The 11,555-nt window shown below is 38.8% G+C and overlaps 1 protein-coding gene across 1 annotated transcript; it reads right to left on the bottom strand.

Moving 5' to 3' along the window:
* Positions 1–587: 587 nt before the first annotated feature.
* Positions 588–3,719, bottom strand: LOC137963055 (beta-galactosidase 7-like). The gene is made up of 9 exons (XM_068810240.1): positions 3,624–3,719; positions 3,117–3,533; positions 2,849–3,043; positions 2,675–2,762; positions 2,471–2,589; positions 2,018–2,382; positions 1,588–1,918; positions 1,203–1,513; positions 588–1,121 (listed from the first exon to the last, which is right to left on the bottom strand). The coding sequence occupies exons 1-9, from the start codon at positions 3,717–3,719 to the stop codon at positions 734–736; spliced, it is 2,310 nt and encodes a 769-aa protein (XP_068666341.1). The 3' UTR covers positions 588–733.
* Positions 3,720–11,555: the final 7,836 nt, after the last annotated feature.

Below are 11,555 nucleotides of genomic sequence, written 5' to 3'. Positions count from 1 at the left end.
AAGAAATTCTGATCTTGCCATCGCTTCATTATGGCCTAAAAGGACAAAATAAAGCAAATAAATACAGTTTTAAAGGTGTTGGTGTGACAAAGGTGTTGAATCGAGGCCAAGTTTTTGGCCTAGAAATTTGTTATAAGTTCATTTTTACTACTTTCAAAATTCTGACCAAGGGGTAAAAAATGAGGGAGATCTTATCCCTCCAAGGGCATTTGCCAATTGAGAGAACCTCTTGCACATCAATATGCTACCGGTCCTTATGTTCGTCAACATCAGTTGTGTTTCCATTTTTAATTCTAATTAGCTACGACACTGCATACAGGGTCATTGTTTGAACAATGTTATTGATGGGTTATTTGGGTATGGGTCTAGTAAATTATCTAAGCATGAGTAATATTTCTAGTTCTACTTGGTCCTATGATTCTTAGACGGCCCAGAAAGGTTATTTATGCACTTATACAACCAAATTAAGTAGCATGATTATGCACCCCAATTCGGTTGAAGCTTGAAAGATATACGGAGAGAAGAAAACCGAGAATGAAACAAGAGAATGAGATAAATGAGGGCAAATAATTTTTATTTATAAAAAAAATAAATAAAGATAACAAGAGTGAGAGAATCCAGTCGTCCCGAACCCACAAATGGCTATTTCTCTTCCTCTCTGCGGACATGAGTTGTGTCCCTTGCCACCTTCAACTATCGAACAAAAATCCTAACATTCTAAGAAAGAAAGGCTTCAGCAGACGGCATGCACCACCAGCTTATTACTGACATCAGCGCCGCAGTTGCTCGCCCCCAAATTGCCTTCAGACACTTGAATGGAGCAGCTTGTTTTACCCAAGCAGCTCCCTTGCACCAGGGCCATTGCCTCTTTAGACTCACAACCACCCTTCTCGTATGACCCGCATGAGCCTGTCACATTACCGAAGCTCGCAAACTCGATCTTTGAAATGGATCGGCCACCTGAACAAGACAACTCCAAGAGGCCTCCCTCTGGAACAGACCCACAAGCGGTTCCCACCGTGACTGTCTGGAAGTTAACTCCAGTTGGGTTTCCTCCGAATTCCTCGAACAAGGTCACAATGTTGCCATCCGACTTCAAGAACGATCTGGGCACATGATACCTGCAGAAATACTCGAACGTAAGTAGGAGCAGAGCAGAGCAGAGACGGGCGGAGGAAAGGAAGAGTAGAGAGAGACAATACCATGTCTGAGTGGGTTGTCCACACTCGATTGCACATTTGCCTGGGTTGTAGCCACCTCGGTAATCACATTCACCACATCCTTCCAATGCAGAGGAGAAATTGGACCAGAACCTTCCAATGCTGCGTCCATTTACCCAAGCTTCCCCCTTACCCATGGTTTGGAGACTCACCACGACTGGTTCCAATCCAAGAGGAGCTTTGAAGGTTGTTCTGTACCAAATCATCATTTTGTTGACGGGCAGATTCTCAGATTGCCATTTGTGTTCGGACACATCAGAGTGAAGCTGCTGATCTTCTCCATCCAACCCAACCTGTCAATATAAAGAGAGAGAGTGAGAAGAGGCATGTTTAACAAATGCTTTGACAACTTTGACAAACTACCTACCTTGTATGTCCACTGGCTCTTTGACAGATCTTTGACAACTTTGCCGTCAGAGACCAACTGGACTGGACCACCAGCAATGCCAGTTAAAAACATATCAAAAGCAGCATTGTAGTTGGCCAAGCCAACAGTAGCACTGAGCAGAGTCAAATGATTTGTTTCTTGTGTAATGTGAATAGGAGCCTCCAAAACAAAATTGACTTTTCCATACGCAGGCCCATAGTGGGAGCCTACAAATTTTCCGTTTAAGAATGCATGGAGGACATGTCCACTTGAGTTCACCCTCAGTGTCACTTCTTTGTTGAAGATGGGATCGCTCTTTTCGATCTGAACACTGAAAATCCGGAGAGAAAATTAAGTGTCTATGGCTTTCATTCAAATCACTGGTTAGAGAAAAGAGAAACTAAGGTAGAAGAAGGATGAAAATACTTACGTGGTCATGTACCACAAGTAATCACTGGCATCTCCAGTGACTGTGATTTGATCCATCAGACGAGAAGCAGTCAAAGAATCACGGCCGCCCCAGCCTCTAAGAACCTCAGTGACGCGCTCAGGTCTCCACTCCCACTTCAATTGCTCGGGCTGATCCTCAGCCATGTTAGGCTGCTTGACCTTCACTGAAGTCTGAGTGCTTACCTTTGCGGTGTTATAAGCCTCTTCGGAGCATTCAGGGAGAATGGTAACAGACCATGCAGGGACCGAGTATTGGTTTCCACGGAAGGTGACTGTGGCATCTGTTGTGGTGTTCACATTGCTCAAGAAAGCCGCACAAGAACCTTCTTCAGTGTACACAGTGGTCTGAAGATGCAACACGGAATAGAAACAGATAAAAATTTCTGTAAAGAAAAGAAACCTGGAAGAATATAGAAAATAATAGGTTACTTACAGAAACTCCATTGCCCATGTCAGTGGTGACATTATCACCGTGAGTGAGAACCCTTTCCATGGATTTGAGGACAGCATGAAGTTCCTTCAAGTGGCCCCATTTAGGCTGATTCAGGTGACCTGGAGAATGCATGTAACTCAGCTAAGAACTGTTTGCGTAAATACCTCAATGAAGCGACATATTGTTACTGGTACTGTAGATTACCGTATTCATCAAGGGGTGCATCGTAGTCATAGGTAGTGGAGATGTATGGACCTCCTGCTGTTCGCCCAAAGTTTGTGCCACCATGGTACTGTACATTATTTGAAGCGAAGTAATGGGTTCAGGAATCGGGGTGTCCTGTAAGAGAAGGACTCTCATTCAATCACCAAATCTTACCATGTAATAGTTTTGGAAGACTCCACCAGTCTGGAAGAACCTTGCAACAGCGAAAGCCACATCTTCTGCCCTCCTGTGTGGGTCATTCTCTCCCCAAGCCTTGAACCAGCCAGTCCAGTTCTCGGTCCACATCTTTGGAGTGTTGGGATTGGTTGGGGTGAAGTTGTCACAGTACCATCCATTGCAAGTGTTGATCTATAAATTGAACATCGCAGCAGGTTAGATTAAATGCATAAGATTAAACATAACTAGGCTTGTGAGCAAGTACCATTGGAACTGGAGCATCTGGTTGCTGGCACATAATCCATGGGATGCCAATGTCTAATGATTCAGCCATGGTTGCACACCACTGAATATACTTTTTCCCAGCCTCTCCGTAGTAGTCCTGAACGTTTCCGTATTCGTTCTCAATCTGAGCGAGAATGATGGGGCCTCCTTGTGAAGCAAACAGTTGTTCTTGCTTCATCATGTTCACTATCAAAGTGGTGAAGTTTTGCATTTCGTTCTTGAACATCTCATTGTCTGTTCTAATCACCATACCAGGCATTTGATGCAGCCAAACTGGGAATCCTCCGTAGTTCCACTCTGCACACACGTAAGGACCAATACGCAGAACAGCGTAGAGACCGGCATCCTGCACGGTCTTTATGAATCGGACAAGATCCAGACGATCCTCGAAGTCGTACTGATCAGAAACGGAGAATTCACTCGTTAAAGATACTTACAAAATGGTGAAAAAGGGACCAGATATTCAATGTTAAATAGAGTATCGAACCTCTCGGCGACGGGGTTCATGGGCATTCCAGAAAACGTAGGTCTCAATCGCGTCAAGGCCGCCATCCCTGGCTTTTTGAATGAGATCAGGCCACATCTAATCAAAGATGAAAAAGGAATTCAGTGAGGAGAAAAGAGTTCAGGTAACGAGGTGAGTCATGAATTATGAATGGAGAGAAAAGACTGAGAAAAAATTGCATGGAAAAATGAAGGAGATTAAATTGGAAATATACCTCAGGAGTGCTTCGAGGGTAGTGAATCGAACCAGAGAGGAGAACCCTTCTCTCGCCGTTGATCTTTATGGCTCTTCCATCATAAGACACTTCTGTTGCCAACGATGCACAGGAAAGAAGAGCCAAAACTGCAAACTTCAGAACAAGAGATCCCATCCTCACTGAGATGGAGAAACTGTGTAGCAGTTGCGACACTGGAAGGCTTAGTGAGAGCTTCTGCTCGCTGCTCTTCCATTAAATAGCAGTAGGTGAGAGAAGGAAGCAGCTGTTTCAACTTTCAAATAATATGGGATACGGGATAAGATAACAAATCTTTCAGTATCCAATTACAACTATAAACATCTATCATTATCTATACAACTCACAAACGAGGGTTCAAATGGTTGAAAAAGGAACTTATCCCACAAATCCGTGTTAGATATGCTGTGCATCATACTCTGCTCGTTACATACCATATTTTTTTGGATCGTCTATCTTCTTCCTCTCTCTTGACTCTTCCTCCGTAACAAGCGCATGAACACAAAAAGCGAAAACCAACACTGCCAAATTGCCCAAATGTCGTTCCCAATGGCCGTTGAAGCTCACCACTTCAACATCTTCCCATAAGAGCTCGTAATGAATCGGCACTTCGCCTCTTTGCATCTGTCGCTCCTTTGTCATGAAATTTTGGGTCTCCTTCTCTGGCTTTTCCTGTCAGTAGGATCAACTCTTGTAAGTTATCTGCCTATTAACTTTCATTTGCTGTATACGTTAATCACGGAGATGGAGGAAAAGTAAAAAAGGAAATTGCAAGCTCTTCACTCACACGGGCAAATCTAAACAATTGTTCTTCATTTTTAATTTTTAAATAAATATTTAATAATTTATTTTGTTATGATTATGATAATGCTATAATTAGTTCTTTACAGTTTTGGACTACTCTATCACAGCCATATTCATAAGCTGTTTATTTTATTTATTAAAAATTATTATATTTCCTATTAAAGTTTACTATTTCATTATTTAATTATTAAATATATATTTTTATTTGTTTTAGAAAATTCTCTATAGTATTAAAAAATATTTATATTATTTATACTCTCCTTCTTATTTTCTCATTATTTATTATACTTGTAAGCATAATCACTCGACTTTGACTCTAGGAAGGTCAGGCCATTATAGAAGGGTCCCTTAGATAGTTAGACTGAATGGACGTAATACCATGGTTTAAAGTAGTGTTGTCCTATCAATACACATAACGTATACATCAAAGGACACATAAATATCAAATTTGAGGTTGGTGACATATTGGAGTAATGTTATTTTTTATAATCTATTCCTGGACATGCCCAATGTGGCATAAACAATCTTTTTTTATCTAACACATGCCCAATATGACATGAATATTGTCTTTGTATCCAAGAGATGCTTATTATACAACACATATTATCTATTTTATCCCACACAATATGGCACTTATATTATTTGTTTTATAAGTGGCATGCTCAATATGGCACAACTATTATCTCTACTATTCGAAGGCCACAAATATGTGATATGCTAATACAGTTTAGAGTCCTCATACACTACGCATTACCTACTTGGGTGCGCCCATAGTTCAAAGTGAATAGTTGGTTGTCATCACATCCATTGTTAATAGTCTCTCTCTCTCTAACTTGGGATATATTCGAGATTTGAGTCTTTGTTTCTAATGATATTGTCTGTCCGGCCTTTTATATATAAATTGCCTTTGATAAATTTTCAAATACAATGCCTCATGTTTGAATCTTAGAGTGAACAATTTTCAAATATAGACAAGATGAAGGCCATGTATGAGAATGATATAAGGGAAGTCACACCATTGTCACCCCCCAAAAAAGATTTCTATGGGTCTGTATTGTGAAGCACAGTCAAGATGGCTCAATTGCTCAATTTAAATCAAGAATGGTTGCAAAGGGGTACACAAACTTAGGGTAGTGATTATGAAGAGGCTTTAATCCTGTGGGCAAGTTTAACTCGATGATAATAATTATTTCCCTTGTTGTTAATTTCTATTAGTCTCTTCATCGACTTGATGTCAAAAATGCATTTTTCAATATTGATTTACATGGGGAGGTTTATATGTCAAAACCACCTAGTTTGTGGTTGAGGGGAGTTAGTTTGTAGACTTCAAAATTCTATCTATGGACTTAAGCAATCAATCATGCATGGTTTGACAAGTTTAACAAAGTTGTTTTTTAGTTTGGGTTCAAATGTGAAGTAGACCAATCGGTTTTTGTTAAATGTCTTATGTAGGTGTTATACTCACGGTAATTTTTGTGGATTATATTATTTTGACAAGAAGTGTGTTCATGGATCCAACATGTTAAGAATAACTCGTGTAAGCATTTTCAAACAAAAGATTTTTATCTTCTTCAATATTTTCTTGGTATTGAAGTGTTGCAATCCAACCATGGCATTGTTTTGTTTCAATGAAAATATGTCCTGGACTTGCTAGAGGAAATAGGTATCCTGGGTTGTAGACTTGTTGACGTCCGAATGTGAAGTTGTGTGTTATTTCAGACACTGTTGAAAGATGTAACCTGAGTATAGTGGTAATGATGTAAATTATCTTTATTTCTTGTCCATTTCCTTTGTCTTAGGGTAAAGAGCGTTGAAGTAATTTTTAAGATGTTCAATATTATAAATACATGTTAAGGGGAACAATTAGGACGCCACGTAACCCTAATCCTCCTTCCCTCTTGCTCTTAGTCTCTCTCTTAATCAATCACTCTCATTCTCCTTCCTCTCTCACTAGATCATCTTCTCCTCTTCTCTTCTTTCTCTCTTCTTCTTGTAATTTTCTTCTCCCTAAACTAGTTCGGTTATTACTCACTATATAGGATCCTAAATCTAACATGGTATTAGAGCATTAGGTTTAGGATCCTGAAGTTGTGATTCTTATTATCAAGTTATTTTAATCTTCTCGGTAGAATAGAAGTCTTGAGCAAAGGATCAATCCTCTCGGTGGAATAGAAGTGCTTTTACTCGGTGCAAGATAAGTATTTCTTCTTATATTTTCATTTTTAAAATGGTTGTTGGTGAATGACTCAGAAAGTTGGGGTTCTTTAGCATTCTTTGCTCAAAGAAGTTAGGAATTATTATTCTCGACATGATGGCTTCAGCCTAGAAATTATTTCTTCGATATGTTCACTTCCTGCTCTCTTCAAAGTTAGGCATAAGTTTGTTTATGATTATGGGATGATGGATATTTTTGGTTGATGCCATGCTCGGTTATTAATAATTTCATGAGATTATGATGATATTCATACGTGATTAAAAGCTATCAAGGTTCATTGCTTTGGTGAAAAGTTGATAAGTTGAAGAAGATAGGTTGCTTGAACTCGTGAAAGTTTTTTTTTAAGTGTCAAAAGATAGGTTCTCCCTCTCTTGTGGTTCATATTTTGGTTGCCTTATTGGCTCGGTTCAAGGTACTTTCCTTACTCATATCAGATGTGCATTAACGCATGGTTTAGGCTTAAAAAGTCTTATAAATCTTATTCAGTTAATGCCCCTCGGGTTACAACGCTCTTCTTATTGCATAAGTGAAGTGTATTTTTTGTCTCATTCTTGATGGCTGAAGATTACGTGGGGAGTAAGAGTGATCTTCTCAAGATTACCACTATACTCTTAAGAGAGTTGTCTAATCACTTGAACCGGTCACAATTGGTTAGAAGATTTCTCATTACACGAGACCTCTTAGGACATCTAACCAAACCAACTCTACCTATTGATGAGGAAGATAATTCTTATATTAAGTGGTTGAAGAATGATACATTGGTGATTAGTTGGCTCATTAATAACATAGAAGAGCATGTGGCTAATAATGTGATCTACCTTGAGACGGTCAAACGGATATGGGACGCCTGTGTCAAATTTTACTCAAGTACAAAGAACCTACATAAATTGTGTGATGGTGTTCAAAACGCATTCAATACAAAAAAAAGGAGACAACCTGCATGAGTTCTTGGCACATTTTCAGGGGTTGATTCAGGAGTGGAAAATTGTTCAGCGCTACTCCACTAACATATCAATTCAAGAAAAGCATCGAGAAGCAACTGCTATCTGTTTAGTAAATATCAAGCCATAACTTGAGGTGGCCAAGACTCAACTTCTCAACTCCTCAGTACTTCCATCATTCGATGGCATAAGTGCCACCTTACTTCAGATACCAGACCCTTCTTCCACCTCTCACACTGAGGTGTCATATGCTATATATTCAAGTAATAAGGGTAAACCTTCTACCACCCAAGGGCAAGGTAGAAATTACAGAGGAGGCATAGCAAGAGGTGGTAAGACTGGCTCCAAACTCATTGTGGTGGGCTAAATCATTTAGTGGAAACTTGTTGGAAGCTTCATGGAAAACTAAATCGGGCCACTGCCAACCAGGCTTCGATTCATAATGACAAAACTAAAGATAAATCTGAGTTACACAGAGGCAAGAAGACTGTAACCGATGATGATTATGAGTTATTGCAACGAATGAAGCCTCTAATGGTATCTTCTCTTGCCTCTTCTACCACTGTTGTTGCCACTATTGCTTTAAGTATGATCTTTGTCACTTCCTCCTCTTCATCTTGGATCATTGACTCATGGGCCTTCGAGCATCTCACAAGTAATAAGAGTTTGTTATATTTCATGTCTCCATGTTTATCAGACAAGTTTGTTATCATAGTCGATAGATCTGAAACCAAAGTTCTTTAGAAGGGATCGTCCTTTGTTAGACCTTCACTTTTGCTTATTGACGTCTTATTTGTTCCCCAGTTTTCCTTAAATTTGTTGTCTGTTAGCTAGCTAACAAAACGTTTCAAATGATCCATCACCTTCTTAACTTTTTCTTGTATTTTTCAAGATCTAACAAAGAAGCAGATGATGGGTAGAGGCCATGAACAAATGGGCCATTATTAATTGGATTTGTCTCTGGTGACTGTAATTTCCACTTCTCAGACAGAGGCAAGATTATGGCACAATCAGTTAAGACATCCGTCAACAACATCGCTACAGCCCTTATTTCCTTTTTCGAAAACCTTGTCTAGTTTAAACTGTGAAGTCAATTAGTTGAACAAACACCAAAGGAAAATATATTCTCCTCAAGCTGAACTTAAAGGTGTTGCTCCTTTTTATTAATTCACTCAGATGTATGGGGACTATTGAGTGTCTCAAACATTTCACAAGTTGAATATTTCATTACTTTTGTTGATGAATTTACTCGAGTCACTTGGTTATTTTTATTCAAAGACAGGTCTAACTTTTATTCCTTATTTAAATCCTTTCATGCCATGGTGAACACTTAGTTTGGTAAAAAAAAAATACAAGTTTTTCGTTCCAATAATGCCAGAGAATACCTCTCTGGTGAATTTCAATCTTTTGTCAGGATCATGGTATTATCCATCAAACATCATGTGCATATATACTCCTCAATAAAATGGTGTAGCTAAAAGAAAAATAGACATCTCCTAGAGGTAGTTGTGGCCTACTCTACTCTATGCATGTGCCTTATTTTTACTACCCCCATGCCATTTTTATTGTCTGCTTTTTTTTTATATAAATCGATTAACCCTCTTCAATATTTAATAATAAATTCTCATACTAATTGTTATTTCCCAATGAAGACTCATTCTCCCTTCCCTTGAAGATCTTTGGTTTCACATGTTTTGTTAATATCAAAATATCAAATCATCACCCCAAAGCGCCCCCCCCCCCCCCCCCCCCCCCCCCCCCCCCCCCCCCCCCAAGGTTGACCCTAAATCTATTAAGTGTATTTTCTTGGGTTAGATTCCTTCCCAAAAAAGAATATGTTTACTATAATCATTCTCTTCTTAAGATACTTGTTTCTCGGGATGTTACTTTTTTGAGGACACATCTTTTTACTCTTCCAAATATGTTTCTCCGGGTCTTTCATCGATTCTAGTAACTTTGAGACCTGTTGTGCCACTTGATGCAGATCTATTTCACCCTTCCTGAAGTAGTAGCCGATACCACACTTATGGAGTTTACGGATCAGGTAAGCCCATCTTCCCTTGTTGTATTTGGTCCACAGTTTGATACTAGGTCCATAGCTCTACGGAAGGAGCCTAGAACTTGAACTAGGCCCTCCACTTCTCATCCTCTATCCAATTTTGTTTCTCACCATCGTTTGTCTTCTTCTTGTTGTCAATTCCTTGCATCTATCTCTTTTGTATTTGTCCCACGGTCATATTAGGAGGTTCTGAGACATCCTAGATGGAAATGAATGCTTTATATGAGAATCAGACATAGACCTTGGTTCTGCTTCCTTTTGGAAAGAAACCCATGGGTTGTAACCATTAAACACAATCCCAACGGTTTCGTGACTCGTCTTAAGGTCTGTATAGTAGCAAAGAGATACACTTAGTGCTATGGATTTGATTATGAAGAAATATTCTCTTTGATGGCCAAGTTAAATTCAGATCGAATCTTATTATCACTTGCTGCAAATTCTTCTTGGTTGGTATATTAACTCGATGTGAAAAATATTTTTTGAAATGGTGATACTAAGGAGGAGATCTATATGCATCAACCACCTAGTATGTAGTTGAGGGGGAGTGGGCATGCGGATTGTAAAAATCTTTATATGGTTTAAAACAGTCTCCACAGGCTTGGTTTGACAAATTTAGCCAAGTAATGTTGCGGTTTGAATTCACTAGATGCTCGTGTTTGTAGAGAAATAATAAGGGGAGTATACTACTGGTAGTTTATGTAAATTATATTGTCTTAACTAACAGTGATGCGAAAGGTATGAAATAAGTCAAATTGAAGGTATGTAAGGAATTCAAAACTAAAAATCTTGGACTTCTGAAATATTTTTTGGGTAATTTTTTGGTAGTGATTAAAATCTCTCTTGTTTCAGCTTGTTTTCCCCTTATCAAATGCCATGTGATTGCACTAAAATGACCAAGTAGCCATTTATATTGCTTCCAACCCAATTTTCCATGAATGAACCAAACATGTAGAGATAGTTTCACATTTTGTTCGAGATGTGTTTCTAGTTGGTGATATTCATTCAAAAATTCAAGTTGCAGAGTTTTATGTCAACTCAAGGAGTTTCCCATCCATGGTTGAGAAGCAAGGGTGACTCCCAAATGGTCTACCATCATGATGTTCCTGCCCTATCTCTTCCTCTTCCTTCTTATTATGGACTCTTCTTATTCATCACCCTTCTACTAGCTTTCATATTTACACTTCTTCTCTTCAACTTCTTCTTCTACGCTTTTTTCCTTTTTCCTTTCTTATCTTTGTCACAATCTCCATTTTGTCTTAACTCCATTTCAACCATGAGGTCATGTTTAATAACAATAATGTCTTTGTCATTTGTACTACCTTCTTATCAATTTGGTTTAATCGTGCTTCCATTCAACTTGACCATTAAAATCTCAAGTACCGAATCAGTTGTTGTCGTCTGAGGTTCTTTAGTAGGAATTAGTGCTTCATCCTAGGCTTTTACCATATTCTTCATTTCCATTTGGTTCATCGATTTTTCAACCATGACATGGTCCAACCAATCACCTATCTACATGCATAGAGAATGATCTTTGTTTAAGTCCTTGCATAATAGAAAATGAGTTAAAATCCATCCATAGACAAGTTTTTCTTTTTCCAAATTCTGCTCTTGTAGATGACATCTATTATGTATACCCCAACATTCACTTTCTCACCCCCTTTTT

This window comes from Aristolochia californica, unplaced genomic scaffold (assembly GCF_029961685.1).
Source record: "Aristolochia californica isolate CCGP_79_NKW_82.1479 unplaced genomic scaffold, dmAriCali1.0.hap1 SCAF_1, whole genome shotgun sequence".
Taxonomy (NCBI): domain Eukaryota; kingdom Viridiplantae; phylum Streptophyta; class Magnoliopsida; order Piperales; family Aristolochiaceae; genus Aristolochia; species Aristolochia californica.
This window is presented reverse-complemented; position numbering and strand designations above follow the sequence as displayed.

What these genes read in the sequence shown, in the direction of transcription:
- LOC137963055 (XM_068810240.1), bottom strand. Translation starts at nt 3,719, where the DNA reads ATGTGGCCTGATCTCATTCAAAAAGCCAGGGATGGCGGCCTTGACGCG. An exon ending in ATGAACCCCGTCGCCGAGAG is followed by an intron (nt 3,534 to 3,623) that starts GTTCGATACTCT and finishes GTTTCTGATCAG; the next exon opens with TACGACTTCGAGGATCGTCT. An exon ending in AGAGCCAGTGGACATACAAG is followed by an intron (nt 1,514 to 1,587) that starts GTAGGTAGTTTG and finishes TTATATTGACAG; the next exon opens with GTTGGGTTGGATGGAGAAGA.